The sequence below is a fragment of the Gekko japonicus genome, unplaced genomic scaffold (genome assembly GCF_001447785.1).
Source record: "Gekko japonicus isolate JY-2015 unplaced genomic scaffold, Gekko_japonicus_V1.1 scaffold1458, whole genome shotgun sequence".
Classification (NCBI taxonomy): domain Eukaryota; kingdom Metazoa; phylum Chordata; class Lepidosauria; order Squamata; family Gekkonidae; genus Gekko; species Gekko japonicus.
The window spans coordinates 157,549-184,342 of record NW_015159754.1 but is presented as its reverse complement, the minus strand read 5'-3'; the positions used below and the strand labels follow the sequence as shown (position 1 = coordinate 184,342).

The 26,794-nt window shown below is 48.1% G+C and overlaps 1 protein-coding gene across 1 annotated transcript in view; it reads right to left on the bottom strand.

Moving 5' to 3' along the window:
• Positions 1-26,794, bottom strand: part of NRG3 (neuregulin 3) — a 145,945-nt gene that overhangs the window by 59,767 nt on the left and 59,384 nt on the right. The window contains exon 2 of the mRNA XM_015405720.1: positions 9,444-9,546. Coding sequence (XP_015261206.1) covers positions 9,444-9,546 — 103 coding nt within the window. The remainder of the gene's footprint in view (positions 1-9,443; positions 9,547-26,794) is intronic.

Below are 26,794 nucleotides of genomic sequence, written 5' to 3'. Positions count from 1 at the left end.
GAAAAAGCCCAGCAGGAACTCATTAGCATAATAGGCCACACCCAATAGCAGAAACTCATTAGCATATTAGGCCACACCCCCGACAGCACCACTCATTAGCATATTAGGCTGCACCCACATGTTACCAGAAATGTGGTCATCCAGCCACACCAACCTTTTGCTTCTCATTCTGTTTACCTTGTTTGTTGTCAAAACCCAGAGCTTTATTTTTGTAGCAGGAACTTCTTTGCATGTTAGGCCACACACCCCTAATGTAGCCAAATCCTAATGAGTTTCTGCTGTTGGGTGTGGCCTATTATGCTAATGAGTTCCTGCTGGGCGTGGCCAACTCAGGAGCCAGCCGGAACTCCGTTCCTGTGCATTCCCTGGCCGTAGGGAGGTTGAAGGGGGACACAGAGAGGCTTGTTTTGAGCGGGTCAATGAAGCCAGTTGAATGAAGTGACAAATGTCAATAAAGATTTAAAGAATGCAAGAAAAGGACCTGAATTCCCAAAGGATACACATATTCAGAATTGCACTGCAGAGAACAGACAGCACATATTCATGCTGTGTCACAACTACACATTCTACACAAGAATACAGAGTTTGGGCTTTGGCGTCGTTGTCTAAAACAGTACATTAAATGAAGACATTAACAGAGAAGGACAAAAATAACGATATTCATGAGGTGTCTAGACAATGTCTTCTTATAGAGATCGAAGAGGAACCTATGATATATGCCCCTTCTGTTGATCTTAAAGGTAAAGGTAAAGGTTCCCTTGCTCGAAAGCCAGTCGAATCCAACTCTAGGGTTGCGGTGCTCATCTCCGTTTCAAAGCCGAAGAGCCAGCGCTGTCCGAAGACGTTTCCGTGGTCATGTGGCCGGCATGACTGAACTCCAAGGCGCACGGAACGCTGTTCCCTTCCCACCGAAGTAGTACCTATTTATCTACTTGCAATTTCTTGCTTCCGAACTGCTAGGTTGGCAGGAGCTGGAACTAGAGACGGGAGCTCACTCCGTCATGCGGCACACCCGGGTCTCGAACTGCTGAACTACCCACCTTCCACAGCCTGCAGTTCAGCGTCTTAACCACTTGAGCCACCGCAGCTCCTCTGTTGATCTTAGGCCAGTGTTATTTTGAGGAAGCGCGAATGCAGCTAGAGTTAAGAGCTCCTGCCTCAGGTATTCATGCTATTGTACTTACTCTGCTTATAGTCTTGGGAAAAGCTAATTCTGTGCTGAAGTCTCTCCCACTGCAAATCAAGGGGACCTCAAAGGGTTTAATGCCAGGTTGGATCACAGGGCACTACTGTGAGATGTTCCCAAACAACAGTCCATCAAACGCTTTCCCACCATGTCTGATTAGTTGGATGAATGCCAGGCGTTTGAATGATACCACTATTTCCCTGCATTTTTTTAAAAAAAAGAGAGAACGAGAAAGGGAAGAAGATGAAATGGAGAAAGAAGGTAGGGAGGGGGAGAGTGAAAAAGTAATTAAAGTATCCTGTCCCTCTAAAGCAGGGGGTGGCAGAAGGTCACTTGGAAATGACCAATCTGTTAAAACAAGGGCTCTGCCCCCTCCTCCAGTACTGTTAAATCACTTTCCTGTCCTTCCCATATAACAGTAGCTTCTCTGCTCTTTTGTACAAAGGAGGGCGTGACACATGCTTTTGCTCTGGATAAGAAAACCAAAGAACCAGCACCTAGGGATGCCAGCAGTGTTCCCTCTAAGCTGAGTTCGTGTGAGCTAGCTCACAGTTTTGTAGCCTCTGGCTCATAGATTTTTGTCTTCGCTCAGGAAGGAGGGCTCCAGAGCAGCAAACTAATTCATGCAGTAGCCAAATCACTCGCTCACAACTTTAATGCCAGTGGCTCACAAAGTGGAATTTTTGCTCACAAGACTCCACAGCTTAGAGGGAGCATTGGATGCCAGCCTCCAGATGTGACCCGGGGACCCCCCTAGAATCACAGCTGTTCTCCGGACTATAGAGATTAGTTCTCCTGGAGAAAATGGATGCTTTGGAGGGTATAATCTATGTTATTGTATCCCAATGAAGACTTGCCCTCCCCGGGCTCCATCTCCAAATCTTCAGGAGCTTCCCAACCTGGATCTAGCAACCCTGACCACCCCCCACCCCCTGCCAGTGGCCACAGTGGCTCTTGGAACCCTAACCAGAACCCTTTCCGCATCTACCTCCCCGCTCCCTCTTTCACATGCACACACATGGACTCCTGCTATGGATGAACCAGGAGCTTGTTGTTGACTCTTCCCACCTGTGGAGGATTGAGTAGATGCGGGGAAAATCGCACGATGCTGCGGGGCAAAATGCAGCCGTGCAGCAGCTTGTGTGAAATTGACACGTACCATTGGGGCAAAAGGGAGGAGTGAGTGCGGAGCAGCGCTTGTGGGAAATCACCCACTGTATATTTCCTCCCCTGTAGAGAAAGGTAAAATTTGGCATGGTGGCAGTTTGCTTTGGGAAAACAGAGGAGGAGAGGTTTCTCCGCCCAAGCACTGCAGACTTGTTCTGAAACACTACAATTGATCTATAAACTGCCATTCTGTGACAGGTAGCTCACTTTGGGATGCCAGGCTCCAGGTGGGACCTGGGGACCCCACAGAATTGCGTGTTATCTCTAGACAACAGAGATCAGTTCTGCTGGAGAAAAAGGATGCTTTGGGGGGTAGACTCTGTGGCATTGTACCCCACTAAGGTTCCTGTCCTCACCAAGCTCCACCTCCAGGACTTTCCCAACCCTAAACTGGCAACTATATTGCCCCTCTATGCCCTACTGGTGGCCAGGGGAACCTTGCAACTAAAAGCTCACTGGTAACAAAGTCCACCTTCCCCTTCTCTAATGGGTATCACCTTCATCCTACAAAAGGCACATGCCTAAGAGACACAACGTGTTTTTGATTTGCTCACCTTTCTGCAGTTGCATTTCCTTTGTATCATATACAGAACATCTGTACATCTTTAGACATATGACCTGTTCTGTCTGCCAACACAGAAAAGGTCAGGATTCCGGGATGAGACCCTGTCTATGTTTTTCAAGAGCAAAATATGTTTTTTTTAAAAGAGACTCTCAATGTACTTATATCCGAGGCCTGCTGTAAGTGTGCCCAAGGGCTTTTGATAAATGCCAGCTCCTCAGGCCATATCTACAGCTTTGCATTTGAAACTTCATTTCAAAAGTGGCTAGCAGGAAGGGAAGCTATGGGGGGGGGGGAGTCCAAGGTTGCCTTGGCCATACGCAGTTCCCTGTGCAATTCTTTGGAGATAAGCCTAGGACGGCCAGGCCCAAGTTGGGAAATACCTGGAGATTTTGGGGGGGTGTCATCTGAGGAGGATGGGGTGTGGGGAGGGGAAGCACTTCAAATGGGCATAACGCCACAGAGTCGCCCTTCCAAAGCGGACATTTCCTCCAGGGGAACTGATCTCTGTTGCCTAGAGATCTGTTGTAATCCCAGAAAATCTTCAGCCACCACCTCTAGGTTAACAAACACAAAAAAATGGAAATACAGAGAATGCAGAGATACAAACAAATAAACAGAACACTCTGTCGTGCTCTACAAATCACACTAGAGACAAGTGTTCCCTCTAAGCTGAGTTGGTGTGAGCTAGCTCAGTTGTTTAGCCTCTGGCTCACACATTTTTGCCTTCGCTCAGGAAGGATGGCTCCAGAGCAAACTGATTTATGCAGTAGCCAAATTGCTCACTCACAGCTTTAATGCCAGGAGCTCACAAAGTTGAATTTTTGCTCACAAGACTCCACAGCTTAGAGGGAACATTGCTAGAGACCACTGTCTTCTTATACAGTTCTACTTACAACCAACATTAATACACCTAACAAATAGTTTTGCCACCATGCATAAATGACCAAATAGTTTGCATAAATGCCAACTGCACCAGTTGAATAGCTATTATTAGGTCACTATTCAATTGGTGCAGTTGTCATTTGTTAGGTGTTATTAATGTTGGTTGTAAGTAGAACTGTATAAGAAGACAGTGGTCTCTAGTGTGATTTGTACACCACTTCAAGGTTGGGAAGCCCTGTCATAAGAACATAAGAGACGCCAATGTTGGATCAGGCCAAAGGCCCATCCAATCCAACACTCTGTGTCACACAGTGGCCAGAAATACCAGGTGCCATCAGGAGGTCCACCAGTGTGGCCAGGACATTAGAAGCCCTCCCACTGTTGACCCTCCCCAAGCACCAAGAAGACAGAGCATCACTTGCCCCAGAGTCCCTATCTATACCTTGTGGCTAATAGCCACCGATGGACCTTGCTCCATATGCTTATCTAATTCCCTTTTGAAGCCGCCCATGCTTGTAGCCGCCGCCACTTCCTGTGGCACATCCTGTCAAGCCTTTTCGACTGTTCATTTGATTTAAGGAAACATTTCTGCTTTCTGAATTTGAGCCCCGTTTTCTTTTGCATTGTGCATCGTTCACTGCCCGTCTTACGCTCTGTGTTCTCACTGTCGCTCGCATTGTCGTTCAGTGTAACCCTGGTCCTACTGTGTTGTTCATCCGATGTCCTCTACTGTCTGGCTACGGTTTCCCCCTCTTCTTTCTGTACTCTGTAACATGCTTCAGGTCTCAGGGAGAAAGTTAGGTTAGAGTCGAGGAGCACCTTAGAAACCAAGAAGGTTTTTGGTTTCTGAGCTTGTTCCTATCCCGAAAATCTTGTTGGTCTCTAAAGGGATACTGGACTCTAATCTGCCACAGACCAACACAACTACCCTCTGAAACTCTCACTGAGAAACTCTCTTTTGTTGTTCAGTCGCACAGTCAAGTCCGACTCTTCGCGACCCCATGGACCAGATCACGCCAGGCCTTCCGGTCTTCTGCCGTCCTCTGAAGTTGGCTCAATTTCATGTTCGTTGCATCTGTGACACTGTCCAACCATCTCATCCTTTGCCGTCCCCGTCTTCTTTGACCTTCCATCTTTCCCAGCATCAGGGTCTTCTTCTCCAGTGAGGGCTCCCTTCTCATTGGGTGGCCAAAGTATTTGAGCTTCAGTTTCATTATCTGGCCTTCCAGGGAACGGTCAGGGTTGGTTTCTCTTAGGATTGACTGATTTGATCTTCTTGCAGTCCAAGGGACTCTCAAGAGTCTTCTCCAGCACCGTAGTTCAAAAGAATCTATTCCTCGGCACTCGGCCTTCCTTACAGTCCAACTCTCGCAGCCATACATGACTACTGGGAATACCATTGCTTTGACCATGCGGACTTTTGTTGGCACTTGGCAGGGTGATGTCTCTATAGAAACTCTCTATAAAGAAGCTAAAATTGGAACAATCGCCTTCACAAATCCGAAACAACCCTTCACACAGGCAACAAAACCCTCTCTCTGTGTCCCCAAAATCCCACCGCTGTAGCAACCCAAATCCCACCATGCACCAGTAGCCATTGGGAAATCCTGATTCTCCTGGAACACAATTTGATTTTGCAGCCAATAAACCTACATGAGGAAAAGGCACGGAGCAGGCAAATTAACAATATGTACAATTTACTGCCATGTTTTATTTTAGCTCATTTTTATTGCAGTTGTGTGTTTCTTGGCAGTGTTTAGGGTTTTTCTTGACACTGATTGTGAACACAACTCATAGCCAACTCACAGCTGACACAACTCATAGCCAACATAAATGCAGAGGTTCAGTAATGGAGGCGAGGCACACGCTTTGGGCTCTGTAGAGGTCCTGAGTAAATGTATGAGCCAGAAGATCTCTAATCTTTGTGGATGACTAATATAAGAATATGATAGGGTTGCCAGGTCTGGGTTGGAAAATACCTGGAGACATTGGGGGTGGATCCAGGAGAGGGAGGGGTTTGGGGAGGGGAGGGGCCTCAGCATGGTACCATGCCATAGAGTCCACCCTCCAAAGCAGCCATTTCCTCCAGGGGAGCTGATCTCTGTCAGCTGGAGATCAGCTGTAAAAGCGGGAGATACCCAGGCCCTACCTGGAGGCTGGGAACCATAGAATATGACAAGGGCCCTTCTCTGCCAAACTAGTGGTCCACCCAGTACAGCATCCTGTTTCACACAGTGGCCCATCAACTATCCTGAAGAACCACCAAAAAAACCAGAGGCCAAGGCCTTTCCCTGGTGTTGCCTTCCGGCACTGGTATTTGGGAGCCTCGGGATGTGAAGGTTCTAGGGTTGCCATCGCCCCAGTCGGGACAGGGGGATCTCCCAATTTGGGGGGCCCTAATCCACTGCAAGCCAGCTGGCCGGTGGGGGAAGCCCCACCCCTGAACAGCAGCATCCCATGGGGATGCTGCTAATGAGATGACGTCACTAGTAGTGACATCATCACCCCGGGGGTGTCGCATGGAGATGCTCTAGCATTTGGGAGGGAACTCTATGACTACTGTAGATGTTTTGCCCTGAATGCTACAATGTCGCTGCATGACGCCTGCAGTGAGATGATGTCACTACCAGTGATGTCATCATCCTGGAACCAGGAGCCTCCCGCTACGGGAACGGTAAGACCTGGCAACTTTAGGAGGTTCCCTTTCATCATCATGGCAAGTGAGCCAGTTTGGTGTAGTGGTTAAGTGTGCGGACTCTAATCTGGGAGAACCGGGTTTGATTCCCCACTCCTCCACTTGCAGCTGCTAGATGATCTTGGACAAGCCATAGTTCTGTCAGAGCTGTCCTTGAAAAGAGCAGTTTCTCTCAGAGCTCTCTCAGCCCCACCTACCTCACAGGGTGTCTGTTGTGGGGAGGGGAAGGGAAAGGAGTTTGTAAGCCGCTCTGAGACGCCTTTGGGTAGTGAAGGGCGGGGCATAAATCCAATCTCCTCCTCCTCATCATGTATCTGTCTACTCCTCTTTTACCAGCCATCAATGCTAGCGGCCTGACAGTGAATCACAGTTTTAATTTCTCTTAAGCAAAGCACAACAAAACAAAACACTCCTTTTTGTCTGTCCTAACTCTGTTATCCATCAACTTCCTGGATGCCCCTCAAGTTCTATGGAATGGGGGGGGAGTTCTGTTTAGCTACATTTTTTCACCTTGTGCATAGTTTTTATCACATCCCCCTGTTTGGTTATCTTCTTTTGAAATGGAAACACCCCAGAATTCTTAGCTTTATCCGTACGGAAGGTGCTTCAACCCCATAATTATTTCATTTGCATTTGTCTCTGCTTTTCCCAGCTCTGCAATATCTTTTTAGCAACCAGAATTGTATACATTATTCTAAATGAGGCTGCACCATAGATCTATAGAAAGGGCACTACATTACATTATTATTATTATTTTCAATCCCTTTCTTAACAATCTGTATGAACATAAGAACATAAGAGACGCCAATGCTGGATCAGGCCAAAGGCCCATCTAGTTCAACACTCTGTGTCACACAGTGGCCAAAAATACCGGGTGCCATCAGGAGGTCCAACAGTGGGGCCAGGACACTAGGAACACTACCACTGTTGCCCCCCACCCCCAAGAATACAGAGCATCACTTGCCCCAGACAGAGAGTTCCTATCTATACCTTGTGGCTAATAGCCACTGATGGACCTCTGCTCCATATGCTTATCCAGGGGTCTTGTTGTAGAAAAAGAGCTGCCGGAGCTCATTAGCATAACTCATTAGCATAACTTATTTGCATATGCCACGCCCCCTGACATCACCGGAAGTGACAGAAGGCCACACCCCCTGACATCACCGGAAGTGTGTCAGAAGGCCCGGCTACTTACCCTCCTGCTTCATCCTCATTCCCAGACGGAATGAGGATCGAAGCAGAGGGTGGGGTAAAGAAGGGGCGGGGCTTCACCACGTGACCGCCCCGCCCCCTAGAGGTTCTCTTCCGGAGCTCCATACCTGAGAGCTCCCCCCCGACTAGAGCCCTGTGCTTATCTAATTCCCTCTTGAAGCCGTCCATGCTTGTAGCTGCCACCACCACCTCCTGTCTCTGGTATAGAGATTGCCTCCACCCCTGTTGCCATAGCACACAGAGTCATCATTTTCATCAAGCTATCCACTTCAACCCCAAGATCTCTTTTTCCCTCACCCTCCACTATTTTAGAGTCCATCAGCATATATTTAAAGAGCCGGTTGGGTTAGCCTGGCAGAAACAGAGACAGAATGACATCTTGGGGGTGTAGTAGATTGCTCAAATAGACTTTTCTCTGTTAGGGTGAAGCACAATCTCCAAGGTAGATAGTAGGACAACTGGGGCATCATGTCGAGATCAATAACTTCCTCTCCTCCTTCATCCTGAATATAGTAGAATTTTGGCCGGTTTACATCAAAATTTTTGATTTCAGTGCAGATGAAACCCAGTGATAACATGGGGATTGGTAAAACCCAACAACCCCAAAGATACCAAATTCATTTCCCGGGCTCATTTTGTAGCAGGAACTCCTTTGAATATTAGGCCACACACCCCTAATGTAGCCAATCCTCCAAGAGCTTACAGAGCTCTTCTTACAGGGGCTTCTGTAAGCTCTTGGGGGATTGGTTACATTAGGAGTCTGTCGCTTAATATGCAAACGAGTACCTGCTACAAAAAGAGCCCTGCGGGCCGTTTCCATAGATTCCCTTCAAATGTCATTTAAAATATGATTTCTGCGAGCATTACTACCTGAGAAATTCCTGGTGCATTGTACCCCATTTATGTACATCCATTGTGCGCATGCGTCTTTAATTAAGGATCCTCATTACTACAAGCTAGCCATCAAACTGAATAGACTGAGCTGCACTTTGGTCCATGCAAACTTCCAGATCCTTTGCTCAGACCTATAACCCATGCATCGGTCATCAATCAAAGTGGATCCTCTCCGGCTGAACGATACTATCACCGTGCTTGGCTTCCGTTACTTGGTTGGTATCCCCAAACCTGTTTCCAGGACATTCACAGTGTCTTAGTCCAATGATAAGAGATGACAATATGAGAAGAAAATCTTGTTCTGTCAAGGAGGGCTACCCTTCTACCCTTGGTTGTAGGGTTGCCAACCTCCAGGGGGCACCTGGAGATCTCCCACTTATTACAATTGATCTCCAGATGACCAAGATCAGTTCCCCCACAGAAAATGGCTGCTTTGGAGGGCGGACTCTATGGCATTATACCCTGCTGAGGTCCATCCGTTCCCCAAACCCTGCCCTCTCCAGGCTTCACCTCCCAACTCAGAGCTGGTGACACTTGGTTGAGATCCAGTCAAAGGAAACATAACCTCCCTGTGCACGTGGACCCAGGTGAATGGTGTGATGGACGTCAGTCACAGAGACCTTGGAGACACTTGTACAGGTACTTCTCCTAGAACAGGCTGACCCAGAATACATATGTGGGGGGAGGTGCCCTCTCCAGGCTTCACCTCCCAACTCAAGAGCTGGTGACACTACTTGGTTGAGATCCAGTCAAAGCAAACATAACCTCCCCATTAATCAATGTCGACGACTAATGAATGGAAAGGCATAAGGACAGGATGAAGACTAGACAAAGGCTCTTACTTTGTTTTGAAGTAGAACGCTGCACAGATCATGCCCACTATGACTATGCCAAAGACGATACAGGAAATAGACAGCACCTGCCGCTGGTAAATCTCTTCGCTCTCTGTGGACAGTAAAATTGAGAATTATGGCAACATCAAACAGCAACATCTGAAAATAGGAGGACTTTTAAAGGGGGTTGATTCAGCAAGACAAATTGTTCAGACGGAGGAGTAGGAATGGGAGGCCTGCAGGTTACGAGAGTGGGAAACGCCTGTAACCAGAGACACAGGACTACTGCTTTAAAGGGCAGGCCTGTGTCCAGTTGTCCCCCAAACCCTTATAAGGTGCAGTGGCGCCTACTGATTGAATTGGTGTCATCGCATCATGCGTTCCCCCAGGCCACGTTCCTCTGTCGACAGCGAAACACATCATGACTATGCCAAAGACGATACAGGAAATAGACAGCACCTGCCGCTGGTAAATCTCTTCGCTCTCTGTGGACAGTAAAATTGAGAATTATGGCAACATCAAACAGCAACATCTGAAAATAGGAGGACTTTTAAAGGGGGTTGATTCAGCAAGACAAATTGTTCAGACGGAGAAGTAGGAATGGGAGGCCTGCAGGTTACGGGAGCGGGAAACGCTTGTTACCAGAGACACAGGACTACTGCTTAAAAGGGCAGGCCTGTGTCCAGTTGTCCCTCAAACCCTTATAAGGTGCAGTGGCACCTACTGATGGAATTGGTGTCATCGCATCATGCATTTCCCCAGGCCACATTCCTCTGTAGACAGGGAAACACATCATAGGACCAGTGTTCCCTCTAAGCTGAGTTAGTGTGAGCTAGCTCGCAGTTTTTTAGCCTCCGGCTCACATATTTTTGTCTTATCTTAGGAAGGATGGCTCCAGAGCAAACTAATGTAGGCAGTGGCGAAAGCACTCGCTCCCAACTTTAATGCCAGTAGCTCACAAAGTAGAAGTTTTGCGCACAAGACTCCACAGCTTAGAGGGAACATTGCATAGGACTGTATGAAAATGCACAGGAGGTGTCACAGCGGTTAAGGGTAATGGGGAGAGGGCAGACACCTTGTTATGGGGATACTCTTTTCAGCAGCAGACTTGCATCACCCATAACATACAGACCTGCCTTTAGCTTTTGTTTCTAAGACACTGCTTCTGTTAAAAAAACCCAGGGCTCTTTTTGTAGAAAAAGCCCAGCAGGAACTCATTAGCATAATAGGCCGCACCCAACAGCAGGAACTCATTAGCATATTGGGCCACACCCCTGACAGCACAGCTCATTGGCATATTAGGACACACCCCCATGTTACCAGAGGTGTGGTCATCCAGCCACACCCACCTTTTGCTTCTTATTCTGTTTACCTTGTTTGTTGTCAAAACCCAGGGCCTTTTTTGGTAGCAGGAACTCCTTTGCATGTTAGGCCACACACCCCTAATGTTGCCAATCCTAATGAGTTTTTGCTGTTGGGTGTGGCCTATTATGCTAATGAGTTCCTGCTGGGCGTGGCCAACTTGGGAGCCAGCCGGAACTCCATTCCTGTGCGTTCCTGCCCAAAAATAGCCCTGAAAAAACCCAACAACCCCAGACTTCTGGTAGGTTTCATTTCAAGCGACTCACACAGACCTAGAAAAAAATGACTAAGAAAACCAATCCCATTTAGTTTCCGTGATAATTACACAGTCCTTCAGAAAGCATATGAATAAGATTAACAGGAATAGAAAAGAAAAACCGGCAAGAAAAAGCAGCGGTTGTTTATTTCTTGAACAGGATCGAGGGATTAGTAAATGTCACAAGGCTCACTAGAATTCAACCATTCTCCCTTTTATAAATATATACAGTCTTCTTCCCCCCTCTCTTTGGAGTGCATTATGCCTTGGTACTTTAGCTCCCTTGTTTCTCCAGATCCCAAGCATACAAACAACATAAAACACTGAACGATTTGCAGCCCTGAAAAGAAAGGAGCAAAACCAAAAAGAAACCCCTCTGGTTGGACAGAGCTGGACAAATGCCAGAGGCTTTCCGCAGTCTCTGATGTGCTTCGTTGCACTGCACATTACTTTTCTGGGAGTTGAGATTCATGGATTGTTTTTTTTTTAAAAAAACATTTCCTTGGTAAACAGCACCCTCGCGGAATTAACTTGAACAAAGAGAGACAAACGGACCCATCGACAGTAAGGGAAGACATCTAGATCACGTGAGAACGATAACTGTGCCATTCGTAGGCAACTGAGTACCACGCAATCAAAGTATTCAACAGCTCCTTAAGTGATTTTTAAAAATGTCATAGGCTTTCTTGAGCCAGATTGGCCAAGCGTCAAATGGGTTGGATTATATCAATTAATATACAGGCAGGACAAAAATAGATAGACTGACAAAGACTGATAAGATATGGTGGGTATGTATTCATAAATAGTTTCTCTGATCCACAGATCACTGTATGCAAACCTAGATTCAAGTCCAGTGACCCCTTAATAACCAAAAAGGTTTTCAGAGCACAAGCTTTTGAGAGTTGTAGCTCCTTTTGTCAGATACAAATGAGTGTGCGCAAGATAAAGCAGGGGGGAAGCAAGGCTGTTTGCTCTGTAGGAATTTGACTCGCAGTTGCACGATCACAAAGTCCTTGAAAGCTGCAGGCACAGCCCGGCATTGCATAATCAGACCCAACCACGCGTGAGTAGGTTTGTTTATTTTGCCATGTGTTTCCAGTGCGCTTCAACGAGGGATCAATGATTTGCATCTCCGCACTGAGGGCTCCCTATGCAGTATGTGATTATGCGCATACTGAAATGGGGGTTGTTGTTGTTCAGTCGCACAGTCGAATCCGACTCTTCGCGACCCCATGGACCAGATCATGCCAGGCCTTCCTGTCTTCCGCTGTCCTCTGAAGTTGGCTCAATTTCATGTTCATTGCATCTATGACACTGTCTAACCATCTCATCCTTTGACGTCCCTGTCTTCTTTGACCTTCAATCTTTCCCAGCATCAGGGTCTTCTCCAGTGAGTGCTCCCTTCTCATTTGGTGGCCAAAGTATTTCAGCTTCAGTTTCAGTATCTGGCCTTCCAGGGAACAGTCAGGGTTGATTTCTTTTAGGATTGACTGATTGGATCTTCTTGCAGTCCAAGGGACTCTCAAGAGTCTTCTCCAGCACCATAGTTCAAAAGAATCTATTCTTCGGCGCTCGGCCTTCCTTATAGTCCACCTCCCGCAGCCATACATGACTACTGGGAATACCATTGCTTTGACCATGCGGGGGTAAAGTCCGTCCGTGGCCCATAGCAACCCGTTTGCTACCGGACTTTCCCTAGTGTTTTTTTACTCCGCTTCTGCGGTGGAGCAAAATGGGCTGCTGATGGGTGCGGGGCGCTTCCCAGATGTTTGTGTCTGATTGCGCCCTTTAAATCCTCTCAGCATTCACGCCTATGGTGTGGCTGATTGTGCATGTGATTGAGACCTATTACTGGGACCGATTTCCCACAAGCAGCTGTGCCACCCTCGCTCTTCTGTTTCCCCTGCTTGCATTGGTCAATTTCACACTATTTGCTGTGCGGCCATGTTTTGACCTGCAGCTCCCCCCGATTTCCCCTGCGCCTTCTCGGTCTTTGTTTTTTGAGATTGAGAAGACGCGGGGGAAATCGGGGGGAGCTGCGGGTCAAAACCCGGCTGCACAGCAAATAGTGTGAAATTGACCAGTTTCACAAATAGTGTCCAATTTCACAAATAGTGTGAAATTGACCAATTTCACAAATAGTGTGAAATTGACCCTAGAACAGAGGTGTCAAACATGTGGCCCGGGGGCCAGATCAGGCCCTCGGAGGGCTTCCATCAGGCCCGCAGTGGAACTAGGCCATCTCCTGCTTCCAATTGTGCTGCTGCTGTTTCATCACAGCTTGCTTCGCCAGTCTCTCTTAATCACTCAGCCATTTCATGTTCTAACCTGGGTCCTAGACTCAGCACTCTGAGCATGAGATTTCTGTGGTGAATGTCAATAAATCAAAAGTAGGTTTGCAGCTTACAGAGCTAATGTTTTAAGCATGTTTTTTTAATTTTAAGTAACCCCCCCCATCTTTGTGTTTGTGTCCTTTATGAAGTTTATATCTCCGCTACCTGGCATAACATTTTATGACACCACATGGCCCGCCCCAACAAGGTCTCATTTATGTCAGATCCGGCCCTCATAACAAATGAGTTCGACACCCCTGCTCTAGAATCCTATATACCGTTGGGATTAGGGTTGCCAGCCTCCATGTGGAGCCTGCGGATCTTCTGAAATTACCTCCAAAGTACAGAGGTCACTTCCCCTGGTGAAAATGGCAGCATTGGACTCTATGTAGGGCTCTCAAGCTGGGCCTGGCAAGCAGCAGGAGACCAGATGGGTGGGGACATGGTGGGAGGGGGCACTGGCTGAGAGCCATTTTTTTAAATAAAATATTTTTCTCCTGTTGCCATCCGCCAGGGGGCTTGCACCCCAACTCGTGATCTGATAATGAAAGTATGATAAAAACTTGGATATGTGCACAGGAGACCGTCGGTTAAGCATCCAGCCCTGAGATGTCACCGTTTGAAGAGCTACGTAGTACATTCCAACTTTCAGAAGCCGGCACAGAGCCTTATCGCAGTACAAACGCAGTTATGGATAAAGCAGTACATAACTAAATTCACCGGGGGCTGCATCTACTGATTGTAAGCCATCCACTATCACATAATTGAGAAACCAATCATAGTTAAGTATCGCTGGAAGCGCTCGAGCAATTAAGTTGGGTAATTAATGGATTCAGTGACTGGCTGAGTATATTATTTGTGCAGATGCATTTTTGCCCTAAAAAGAACCGAGAACGGGTTTTGGAGGCATCTATTCCCCCCTCCACCTACCTCCTTAGACCTGGTTAATGAAGGGATTAAACACATACAATTTTAGTGTGACGTATGCCAAGGTCTCATATTAAGGTACATCAATATCTATATTGTACAACACGGATTTTGCAAAACTAAACATATTAACAAGGAATGTTTGAACAAACATATTAGAAAAAAGCTAGTAAGACTCTCACCCCTCAATCAACGCTATTCTCTTTCCATAAACACCGTTAATGTTGTCTCTGTACCCATCCCCCTCCTTAAATTCCCTCCGTCCCTTTGTAATAAACACATTATTAAAATAATTTATGAAACACATATTCATATCCCTTTTCACCCAGGGTCATTTTTTGCCCCTGATCCAAGGGTTCTCTAATTTAGGGCAGTGGTCTGGGGGGGGGGGGCACTTGGCTGTCAGCTCAAAGGAAGCCTCACATTTTGACACCTTGGTTTTTTTTTCTTAGTATCTGTTCATTTCCATAACTTATTTTTTCAGTTCATCACATGGCATCACTGTTGATGTTTATTACGGCTCGGGGCTTCACAGAGGAAACCAACATGCCAGGAAGAAGGCCAGCCTGGAGCCTTTTGCTCTGATACGTTTTGTGTGCCTGGAGTAGAGTTGCCAGTTCTGTGTTGGGAAATACCTGGAGATTTTTGGGGGGTGGAGCTTGAGGAGGGCGGGGTTTGGGGAAGGGCGGGACTTCAATGGGTTACAATGCCATTGTGTCTACCTTCCAAAGGGGCCATTGTCTCGAGGTGAACTGATCTCTGATGCCTGGAGACCAGTTGTGAATATGATCCCAGGAGTTAACATTCAACCTGCCACAGTCTGAGGCCCTGCAAAAGCCGTAACATTGAAATGGGTTCCCTGAAGAGATCAGCTCATGTTAGGTATGCCAGCCTTGTGGTGGTGGTGGGGGTCTGGAGATCACTGGAATTATAACTGATCTCCGGGTGACAGAGATCAGTGGCCCTGGAGAAAACGCCTACCTTGGAGGGTTGACTCTATGGCATTCTACCCCACTGAGGCCTCTCCCCCCTCCAAACTCTGCCCTCCCCAGGCTCCACCTCCAATCTCTCCAGGAATTTTCCAGGTCATCATTGGCATCCCTAGCTCACATTAACCAGTCCGACATATCAGCCTAACCTACTACACAGAGGGGTTGTGGGGATAAAAAGAAGAAGAGAATGGTGTGTGATACTTTAAATCCCCACTAGGCAGTAAGGTGAGGTATAAATAGGATTGCCAAGTACTCACGTGTCCTGGAGCGGGGGAGTCCCAGCTTCTCCGGGAGTCTTCACGAGTGCGCAGAGCGTGCGTGCGCCGCAAGCACGTCACATGGAAGTTTTCCCTCGGATGATTGTGGCCCCGCCCCAAACATCCCGAACGTGCTTACGTCACTTCCGTGTGACGTGCTTTGGGGGTGGGGTTCCCCCCGGAACCCGATCTGGCGGTGCCGGGGAACGGGCCTCCCGGGTGGGGGTTTCCCCGCCCCCCGGGGGGACTTGGCAGCCCTGGGTATAAACAGGATAGCTATTTTCCTGTTGTGGTGAGGGATCTCCCACCTCCCGTTGTTGTTTCCCACTGCTATTCAGCTGGGTGGCAGGAGCAAAACTGCAGTAAAATCGGGGGGGGGGACTGCCAGTGTCCCAGCATGCTGACATCACTTCCTGAGCGACCAGAAGAGATGTCAGCACATTGCTGGTGTTGTGCTAGCATCTGGTGAAACCTCTATGGATAAATCTCTATGCAATGCACTAACATCACTTCCAGTCACACAGGAAATGACATCAGCCCATCAATAGTGACACAACTCTGTTGCCTACAAGGGGCTCCTCACCCATTACAAGCATCATGTAGGTAACAACAGGCATAACTGAAGTAAACAAACAAACAAATAACCTGGAAACCATCTTTCTAGGGTTGCCAGGTACCTTCATCATGCCAGTGGGGGAATTTGTGGGGGGGGGGATGTTCTAGGATGGGCAGGGACTTTGCACAATGTGCTGATTCCACCAGGAAGTTGTGTCATCGTGTGGGCAACATCGGGGGTGACACTCTGCTTTTGGGGTAAAACTCTATGGTAAAAATGGCCTCAAACCTTAGAGTTTTGCCCCAAAAGCATAGCATCACCCCTGACGTCACTGACATCATTTCTGAGTGACGTCAGTGCATTGCGCATGGTGTCAGGGAGGGGAGGGATTTCTTCCTGTTGGCCAGCTGGCCAATGGCAAGCAGGAGCCCGCAAAAGCAGGGAATCCCCCGCCCCCACCTGGGGAATTGAATCCCAACATCATTCAGCAATGAGGTATCAAGTGATGCACTCATATCTGTGCATCGTAGGCCCTTTCTGCACCCTCCTTTTAATCCATGTTCACCGTGGTGTCCTCCAAGCGATTCTACCAGAGGTCATTTCGGGGGGAATGCGGGGGAACGCAGTTCCCCTGGGTGAGGTGCAGGGGGCGGGGCACATGATGAAGCCCCGCCCCCTGCTTCCGGCCGCCCCCCTTCCAGCCCTCATTCAGCCAGGAGGAGGCAGGAGAAGAGGGAGGGTAAGTTGCTTCCTCCCCGCCTCTCCCCACCCCTGCCTGCCTGGGGCCAGGGAGGGCCTTGGCGGGGCTTCCTCGCACTCCCGCTGGCCTTGCAGGTCCACCGCCGGGCCCCTGATGTCAGGGGGTGTGGCATATGCTAATGAGTTATGCTAATGAGTTCCCCTAGCTCTTTTTCTATGAAATGACCCCTGGATTCTACACTAAAATCGAATTCAAGCTTCTTTTTCATCCAGAATCCCCCCCCAAATTCTGCACATTATTTATTTATTCATTTATTCTGGATGTATTGAAGCTGTTTCGCATATTTGTTTGCATGGTCAATTTTACGTGGTTTTACGTGCTAGATGTTTAAATCCTATCTTAGCCAACATGACGGACCTTACTGATGCTTTAAAAGTGCACCGTCTTTTAAATGACCCCATTCCGGAAATATCAGTGAACGTAGCCTTACAATCAGTGATAAAGCTATGTCAGGAAAACATCCAATGAGTAATTGTTTTTTTGTTGTTCAGTCGCACAGTTGAGTCCGACTCTTCGCGACCCCATGGACCAGACCACGCCAGGCCTTCCGGTCTTCCACCGTCCTCTGAAGTTGGCTCAATTTCATGTTCGTTGCATCTATGACACTGTCTAACCCTGGGTTATTTGGATGCTGTTTTGTTGTGGACTTAAATTGCCTCAACTCAAACACTGCGGAAATCTGGAGCGGCAGGCAGATGCGGAAAGGACCAAAGACTGCTTTGTGAAGGCAATGGCTCTCTCTCATTCCTAGGCAGCCACAGAAAACCCAATATACTTGAAATTAATGGGTACAATGTTCCAGTTCAGAAGACACAGGCTCAGTGTATCAATTTTAGAAAATATTTCTGGATCTTCTGGAGATGCAGAATTTCAAAAGAGAGGCACATTCTCAGCAAAGTTAAAAGGTCTGCTCTTAGCCATATTTGAGATTAAATTGCAAAGAAAATTCAGTGTATGATAGGGCATTTTTGTAATCAGCTTTCTAATATCTCAAAATAGACTGTAGTAATATTATCAAGAGAGGTCAAACCTGTCAGAATGTATATGGGCAAAGGGCTACAGTGCAAATTGACAGTATAGAAGAAAATCTTCTGTTTCATTGTGGATCAGAAAGAAACCAAAAAAATATGCAGTATGCAGTTCCTTAACAGAAGACCCTGATGCTGGGAAAGATTGAAGGTCAAAGAAGACGGGGACGGCAAAGGATGAGATGGTTAGACAGTGTCATAGATGCAATGAACATGAAATTGAGCCAACTTCAGAGGACGGCGGAAGACAGGCAGGCCTGGCGGGATTTGGTCCATGGGGTCGAAAAGAGTCGGACTCGACTGTGCGACTGAACAACAACAACAAGAACAGGAGCTCCTGGAACCCGTGCCTACAGACTTGGCTGTCACCAGTGAGAGATTGTTTTTTCCCCCAAAAAATGCTTTTTTATTTGGCTTTGAGGTTTAAATGCAGAAAGTGGGAACACATCGATATTAGAAATACCACAGTCACATACACCCTTTGGTTTCCAGTTCGATTTTGGAAATCCATACAGTTCTCTTTTCCCAGGAGCTAAAAAAAAGTGACCCAATTGGTGACATACACAATAAATTTGGTCGGGCCTCGGCACTGTCACACGCTATGGATGCTCTGCAGGTAAGAATATATCTCACGGCAAATGCACAGTAGCCCCACATCTCCTCTCCTCACTTTGTGATAGAAGTAAGACGTGTAATGTAATATCTTCATGCTGCAGGTTCCCTCACTGGCCCTCTGCTTCCTTTGGCTGCTACTTTAAAAGCCGAAGAAATGCACTGGAAGACAGGGCTCCAGTTTTCAGTGGCCCCCTTGAGTCTAGCGTAACGTGTAAGAATTTTGCAGCCTCTCTCACATGGTTTTCTGCAAGCAAAGGGATGTGGGCCTTGGGCTGAAACCTGAGGTCTATACTAATACTCAAAATATCAGTACATGAGTTGGTCTACTTTTTTATGACAACAGTCACATTTAATATGAAGATCCCGGGAGTTCTCTGGAAATATTCAAATTTGATCAAGGGGGGAAAAAGAAAGAGAGTTTGCACCCTCTCTTAACGCCATTGTGGTTAGGGTTGCCAGGTCTGAGTTGGAAAATACCTGGAGATTTTGGGGGTGGAGCCAGGAGAGGGCGGGGTTTGGGGAGGGGAGGGGCCTCAGCATGCAGGCCTTGCCCCTGAACTTCCTGCCAAGGCCCCACAACTTCCACCGAGCCCACTGCTGCTGCTGCTACCCCTTCCCCAAGCATGGCTTGCTTCTCCAAGTGACATCAGTGCCCCCCAACTTATTTAAAGGCACCCCAAATGACAAAATCCTGGCTACAGGCCTGGTACTAGGCTTGCCAAGTCCCCCCTGGGGGGCGGGGAAAACCCTGACCCAGAGGCCCGTTCCTCGCCGCCGGCGGATCGGGCCCCGGGGGGAGGCCCACTCCCAAAGTACGCGACGTGCACGTCACTCAGAAGTGATGCAACCACGCCGGGCACGCTGGGGGCGGGGCCACGGTCATCCGAGGGAAAACTCTTTGGTTTCCCCTCGGATGGTCATGGCCTCGCCCCCAGTGTGCCTGGGTGACGTGGTTGCAGCGCGTGTGCGCGCACTCCAGGAGCGAGCCGGGAGTCCCCCACTGCAGCAACAGGTAGGACTTGGCAACCCTGCCTGGTACAATGCCATAGATTCCACCCTTCAAAGCAGCCATTTTCTCCAGGGGAGCTGACCTCTGTCAACTGGAGTTCAGTTGCAAAAGCGGGAGATCCCCAGGCCCCACCTGGAGGCGGACAACACTAATCGTGGTCCTAAAGTCTAAGGATCCGGCACAGCAGACATGGCATCTTCCAGCACTCTGACTGCAAAACTTAACTATGAGAAAGGACTTGGTAACCCCGGCGTGCGCGTCACTAGGAAGTGACGTGGGCACGCCGGGCACGCCGGGGGCAGGACCACGGCCATACAAGGGAAAACTCTATGGTTTTCCCTTGTATGGCCATGGCCCCACGCCCAGCATGCCTACGTCACTTCCAGGTGATATGCATGCAGCGCGCGCACCCGGCGAAGAATTATTTGGCAACCCTAGTAACAGTAGGCTTGGTGGGGTGATATTCATTCTTTTAACATTCTGCTTTTGTGTGTGTGGGGGGGGGAACTTGAGCAATGACTCAACTAATTAAGACAGACTGTGTTGCATTTGTAAGTAATTAAAACAACATGGACATTGCTGTCCATGACTCGGTGTGATCTATTAATACCCCGGCACATTAAGGAAATTGCAGAAATGAGTGGAAAGCATTCTACAAGACAACTGTGTCAAACTGCTTGGTGGGTGCGAACGCACACAATTACCAAGAAACACAATCCATAACCTTTTCCCCGCTGGTACTCATTAACAGAGTGCAAGTAGAGAATGGAATACTGTGTACACATTGGTTATATTTTGCTAGCTAAATGTGCTTGTACAAACGTACAGTATAGGAAGACCTAGACTTGTCAACCTCCAGGTGGCACATGGAGATCTCCTACTATTACGGTTGATTTCTGGTCAGCCAAGATGAGTTCTCCTGGAGAAAATGGCTTTGTAATGGGGACTCTATGGCATTATACCCCGCTGAGGTCCCTCTGCTCCTCAACCCCCCTTCTAGGGCTTCACCCCCCTAAATCTCCAGGTATTTCCCAACCCAGAGCTGGCAACCCTAGGGAGAACCCACAGCTTAGTGGTACAGCACATGCTTTGCATGTACAAGGACTTTGGCATATCCAGGTAAGAGGGTCTCAGAAAGAAGCACTGGAAAAGTCCTCTCCCTGCCTAAGACCCTGGGAATCCACTGAGAGTCTGAGAAAACAATCCTGGCCCAAGCAGACCAAAGACTGATGTGGGTAAAACATTTCAAGACAAAACGAAGCAGCCCCAATAGGCCAGTCTCACCTGAGCTTGTGGACAGCCATGGTGAGTACCTGGATGGAAGACCACCAAAAAAGACCACTGTTGCTGTTCATAGGGCTGCCAGATCCCCCGGGGGGCATGGTGTATAGGATTCTGCCCCTCAAGCCTGCCCACCGGATGTAGCTGGCGGAGGGAACCCGACCCCCAAAGGGGCCAGATCGGGCCAACGTGCCCGGCACAATGACGTCACCCGGAAATGACATCATCACGCTGGGCATGTCGCTTGGCAATGCTCTAGCAACCATCCTGAAAACTCTATGGTACCCTGCGGTTTTAGCAGGAAGATTTAAGAAAATCCCCTACTCTGTAAGGTTCTGTGCTTGTGATTCAGAGGAGATTGAAACAATCGAACATGTATTCCTCTATTGTAGTTTGTATGCTGACATTCGGGCAGCCTATCTAGAAGATATTCTTAAGAATGATGCCAAGCAATCCGATGACAAAAGGTTATATCGTTTATTGGCTTCACAAAATATAGCGGTTATTGAAGCGGTTGCCAAGTTCTGTAACTGCCTTATAATGAGGAAGCTGTGTGTCAAATCCATGAACTGAATGGCGATTGTGTATGATTATGATCTATGCCAATAAAGGTTTTGAACTCCGAACTTTGAAATCTATGGTACCATAGATCTCCCAGACAGGGTGCAGGACTCCCCCACTATGATGAAGGTGGGACTTGGCAACCCTAGCTGTTCAGCAGAAGACAAAAGGCAAACCACTTCTGCTGATCTCTTGCCTTAAAAACCTCATGACAGATCACCATAAGTCAGCTGCAACTTGATGGCATTTTGTTATTTATTAATATGACAAAGCCGCTAAAATTACCCAGAAGCTCCTGATCATCCCAAGACTGAGGCATCCAAAATGAGTAATGTAAAGCCATGTCCTGAATGCTCATGTACGGTAGGAGGGTCCCAAAATACGCTGGAGCTAGAAGTACACAGATATTCATAAAATTACAGAACCCACGAAAACAAATATACCAAGGCAGAGATCACTAAACTCACAACAGTGGCTTCTATACTTCCAGTGTGTTAGTTCAAACCAGGGGTCATTTCCTGCAGGAGCGCACAGGAGCAGAGCTACTGCAGTAAAGAGCCCGAGGTGGGGGGGAAACATGCAACAAGCCCCACCCCCTGCTCCCAGCAGCCCTAACTCAGAGCAAGAACCAGCCAGGTAACGTGTGGGCGAGACAAGCCCTCCCCCCCCCCCCCCCATAGCTAGCAATCCAAAACAGTCCAGTGGAGCCTGAGTGGTAGGTTACAGGGGTGTGTGGCATATGCAAATGAGTTATGCTAATGAGTTATGCTAATGAGCTCCTGCACCTCTTTTTCTACTAAATGACCCCTGGTTCAAACTATACTTTCTTCTCCTACAAATACCAAGGCCGTCCCTTTTAAAGCTGAATTGATTTTCAATTTAGAACCTTGCAAATTAAGTACTTGTTTTAGTTCCGAGGCATATTTACGCTTCTGTCAGATCGAATCACCTCCCAAATCTTACTAGAGTTAGACGCCTACATTAGGCAGTTTGCAGTGCAATGCCAAATAAATAAATAAATAAAATCGTGCAACGGACAATCATTTTTTTTTACAATTGACAATTGTTATTTATGACTGCAAAAAATGCAGTTTTATCACAACTGATGTGCAAGTGGAGGGAAAGGTGCTTGAATCTCCCTGAAACAACAAAGGGAATGTATTGCTTTGCACACAAATCGTCTACCATCGCCATAGGCTGGGATCCGACACACCATGGCGTGGAAGTCATTTCGATTTGATTCAGCAAGTCCTGGAAGTACTTGGGTCTAAGAGTGTGAGGTGGGCATCAGCACCTGCTGTTCTAGCCTTAGAAATTTTTTAAAAAGAAAAAACCCACCAGAGAGGCTAAACACCAAGGGGGAATGTCGGGGGAAATGTGAGGTCCAAGCAGGATGATGACGACGACGATGATAATAATAATAGATTCAGGCAGGTAGCCATGTTGGCGTGAAGCAACAGAACAAATTTTGAGTCTGGTGCCAATAAACAGTAACGTTTAATTCTGGGTATAACCCCCCCCCCCCTTTGTGTTTGTGTCCTTTATAAAGTTTATGTCTCCGCTACCTGGCATTACATTTTATGACACACATGGCCCTGTCCAACAAGGTCTCATTTATGTCAGATCTGGGCCTCATATGTCATAACAAATGAGTTTAACACCCTTGCTATACAGCAAGTGGAGGCTCAAGTGGTTAAGACGCTGAACTGTAGGCTGTAGAAGGTCAGTAGTTCAGAAGTTCGAGACCCGGGTGCCGCATGATAGAGTGAGCTCCCGTCTCTAGTTCCAGCTCCTGCCAACCTAGCCATTCGAAAGCAAGAAATTGCAAGTAGATAAATAGGTACTACTTTGGTGGGAAGGTAACAGCATTCCGTGCACCTTTGTGTTTAGTCATGCCGGCCACATGACCACGGAAACGTCTTCGGACAGCGCTGGCTCTTCAGCTTTGAAACGGAGATGAGTACCGCAACCCTAGAGTCAGATTCGACTGGCTTTCGAGCAAGGGAACCTTTACCTTTACCTTTATATGGCATTACACACCAATGAGTCCCTGTCCTCCCCAGGCTCCATCCCCAAATCTCCAGGAGTTTCCCAACCTGGATCTGGCAACCCTACCCCCTATCCCCTGCCAGCGGCTGGGGAGGCCTGGCAACCCTACACAGTGGAACAGAAGGGCCAATGGCTTGACTCAGTATAGGGCAGCTTCTCTACAAGAACTGCACAGCTAGCAACGCAGTATTTATTTATTTATTTATTCAGGCATTTATTTATTTATTTATTTATTTATTTATTTATTTATTTATACCTTCAGCTTATATACCGCCCTGACCCCACAGGGTCTCTGGGCGGTTTACATAGTGGTTCTAACCAACCAATTAACCTGACTAGGGCCACATTGTCTACAGGGTGGTGACTGCCTACCAGCACCCCGGGCTAGTTGTCATCCGGCTTCCTTCCACGGCTTCAGATATTGGCGTCCTGGTGCCCTTTCTGGAGCCGATCTTCCCCGAGCAGCTTCTTCCGGCAGGTCTCGTCTTGGCGCGTGGCTCTGTGTTGGCTGAAGTTCCAGCTACTGTCCACAGGTGGCTCTGCTGTGCTGCGCCGCATGTCACCATACGCTCCAAGGCTCCACTTTCTCCGGGCTCCACCTCCGACGTTGCTCCACTGGGTCGCCAGGAACTGCTCCGCCGCCATCGTTGCCGCCGCTGAGCCCTTTACCTCACAAGGAGGAGGGGTGCCCCCTGCCACCTAGGGCAGGTACCCACTTTATCTACTTGCATTTATGATGCTTTTGAACCGCTGGGTGGACGGGAGCTGGGACGTGGGCCGGGAGCTCACCCCGACCGCGGTGGGTTTCGAACGGCCATAATGGCTGTTCATTGATGTTGCCACCGCTCAGTAGTTTAAGAGATAAGGTCGAGTAGGCGGAACTGATTCACAAAGAGATGGTCCATTCCCATTCCGTGCTGTTGCCACGCATGGCCTGATTATTTGATCCATACATATGACCTCTTATTGCACAATCATCGGACTCAATGGAAAGTTTTCTGCTGACTTCCACAAAGTCTGGGTATGCTGGCCCACGGCAGCTGCAGACTCATTTAAATATGAACCGTTCTCAGATTTGCCCTGTAAGAGATGCTTTGTGGAGCTCCTCTATAAAAACCCTAATGGATTTATTGAATCCTGTAATTGAAAGCTGTTACTTCCACGAAACGAGCTGCTGCCAGGCCAAATTACCCCAGAAGATTTTGTTCAAATGGCTTTTTGTAAAGTCATTTCACTAGGACAATCTCATGTAGCTACCGTGACCAGTGTTTTACAGTATTCCATACTTTTTCCAGTTACAGCAGATGAGGAAGTTTGAGTCCAATGGCGCCCTTAAGACCAACAAAGTTTAATTCTGGGTAGAAGCTTTCATGCGCATGTGCACTTCTTCAGGTCATGAAAGGTCATACCCTATCCGATACCTCTCATGCCCCCCGGCCACTGGCAGGGGAAGGGAGGGTAGGGTTCCCAAAGTGGGCAATACCGCCCCCTGGGGGACGCTGGAATGATTAGGGTTGCCAAGTGTCTTACCTGGCACAGCGAGGGAGAGTAGGTCCCAGCAAGGAACATTTTCAGGCTGACGTGCCCAGCGTGATGACGTCACTTCTGGATGACATCATCACCCTGGGCACATCAGCCCGATCTGGGCACTTTGGGGGTGGGGTTCCCCCCGCTGACCGGATCTGGACTGGCAGTTTGGTGGCCCTTTGGGCGGGCAACCTCCCGCTTTCGCGGGACTTGGCAGCCCTTGGAACAATCCAGGTGGGTGGTAGGAGCAAATTTGAAAGCTGCAACTAGTGCAGGCTGCTGATGGGTCTCCCTAGACGGGATCACATCTGGCCTGTGCTGAAACCGCTGCACTGGCTTCCAATGGCGTACCGGATTCGCCTCAAAGTGCTGGTTCTTACCTTTAAAGCCCTATATGGCCAGGGTCCGGCCTACCTAAGGGACCGCCTTTCCTCGCATGTTCCCCCAAGGGCACTACGGTCCGGGAGCCAAAACCTCCTGGATATCCCAGGCCCCAGGCCCATCAAACGTGCTGTGACCAGGGCCAGGGCGTTCTCGGTGGCGGCTCCTACCTGGTGGAATGAGCTCCCAGAAGAGATCCGGGCCCTGCGGGACCTTGTGCAGTTCCACAGGGCCTGCAAAACAGAGCCCTTCCGCCAGGCTTTCGAGTAGGAGCCGCCGCCACCATTATTCCACCAACGCTTTTTCCATCACCGCACTCTACCACCGCTGGTGCGGGTCTCATCAGGGGTGCGAGACATCCCTGGCGGATGACAGGGTGGTGGGGACATATACCGCTGTTGTTCTAACATCTTCAGAACACCATCTTGGTTTTAGGATTCGGAGTGAGTATTGGAGCACCGATATTTTTAATAACTGTATTATGTTGTATTATTGTATTTTTATACTGTTCTTAATGTTTTAATCTGGCATCTATGCCCTTGTTAGCCGCCCTGAGCCTTCGGGGAGGGCGGGATACAAATCTAAAGAATAAATAAATAAATAAATATTTTTTTCTGAAAAGGGGGCAGTAGGCCAAATAAGTTTGGGAACCGCTGCTATTGTGTTGGTCTTTAAGGTGCTACTGGACTCTTACTCTTTTCTACTAATAACGTCACCTGGTGGATAACATCCCCTTAAGCCTCTATTAAAGAGGCCGGGCATCTTTCTCTAGGACAGTTGGCAACCCTAATTAAAGCTGGTTTTTTCCAGAAGGTAGTCAGTTATCTAAAATGTAAGCCACACCGAAACTATAGCAATTGTTCCCGACTGCCAACACACACACGCGTGACGATATAACAAGGAGAGGGGAGCCGCTCTACTCAGAAGTCCCAGTTTGGCAAGTGAGGCTGACTCTCAGGAAAGTGTCCTTATGACTGCAAGCTAACTGCAAGAATTCTTCACCCTCCCAGCCACATCTGATGATCTATTTGAACAGAGGTGACAGAGAATGGCTGGCCTCCCAGCCACACCTGATGACCTGTTTGAACAGAGGTGACAGAGAATGGCTGTGAAAGGCACAATTACCAATATGCAAATTAACATTAAAAGAACACTGATGAGGAACATATTAAAATATAACCCTTCAGATTCTTTGACCCGGATGGATTTGGAAAAAAAATGTGTTAAGGATATGGAGAAGTCACAGTGAAAGAACAAAGAAACTACACACAGGTAGGATAGCAGGTGGAATACTGGGTCTTGCTCTGGGAAACCCAGGTTAACATAAGAACATAAGAACATAAGAGATGCCAATGTTGAATCAGGCCAAAGGCCCATCTGGTCCAACACTCTGTCACACAGTGGCCAGAAATACCAGGTGCCATCAGGAGGTCCACCAGTGGGGCCAGGACATTAGAAGCCCTCCC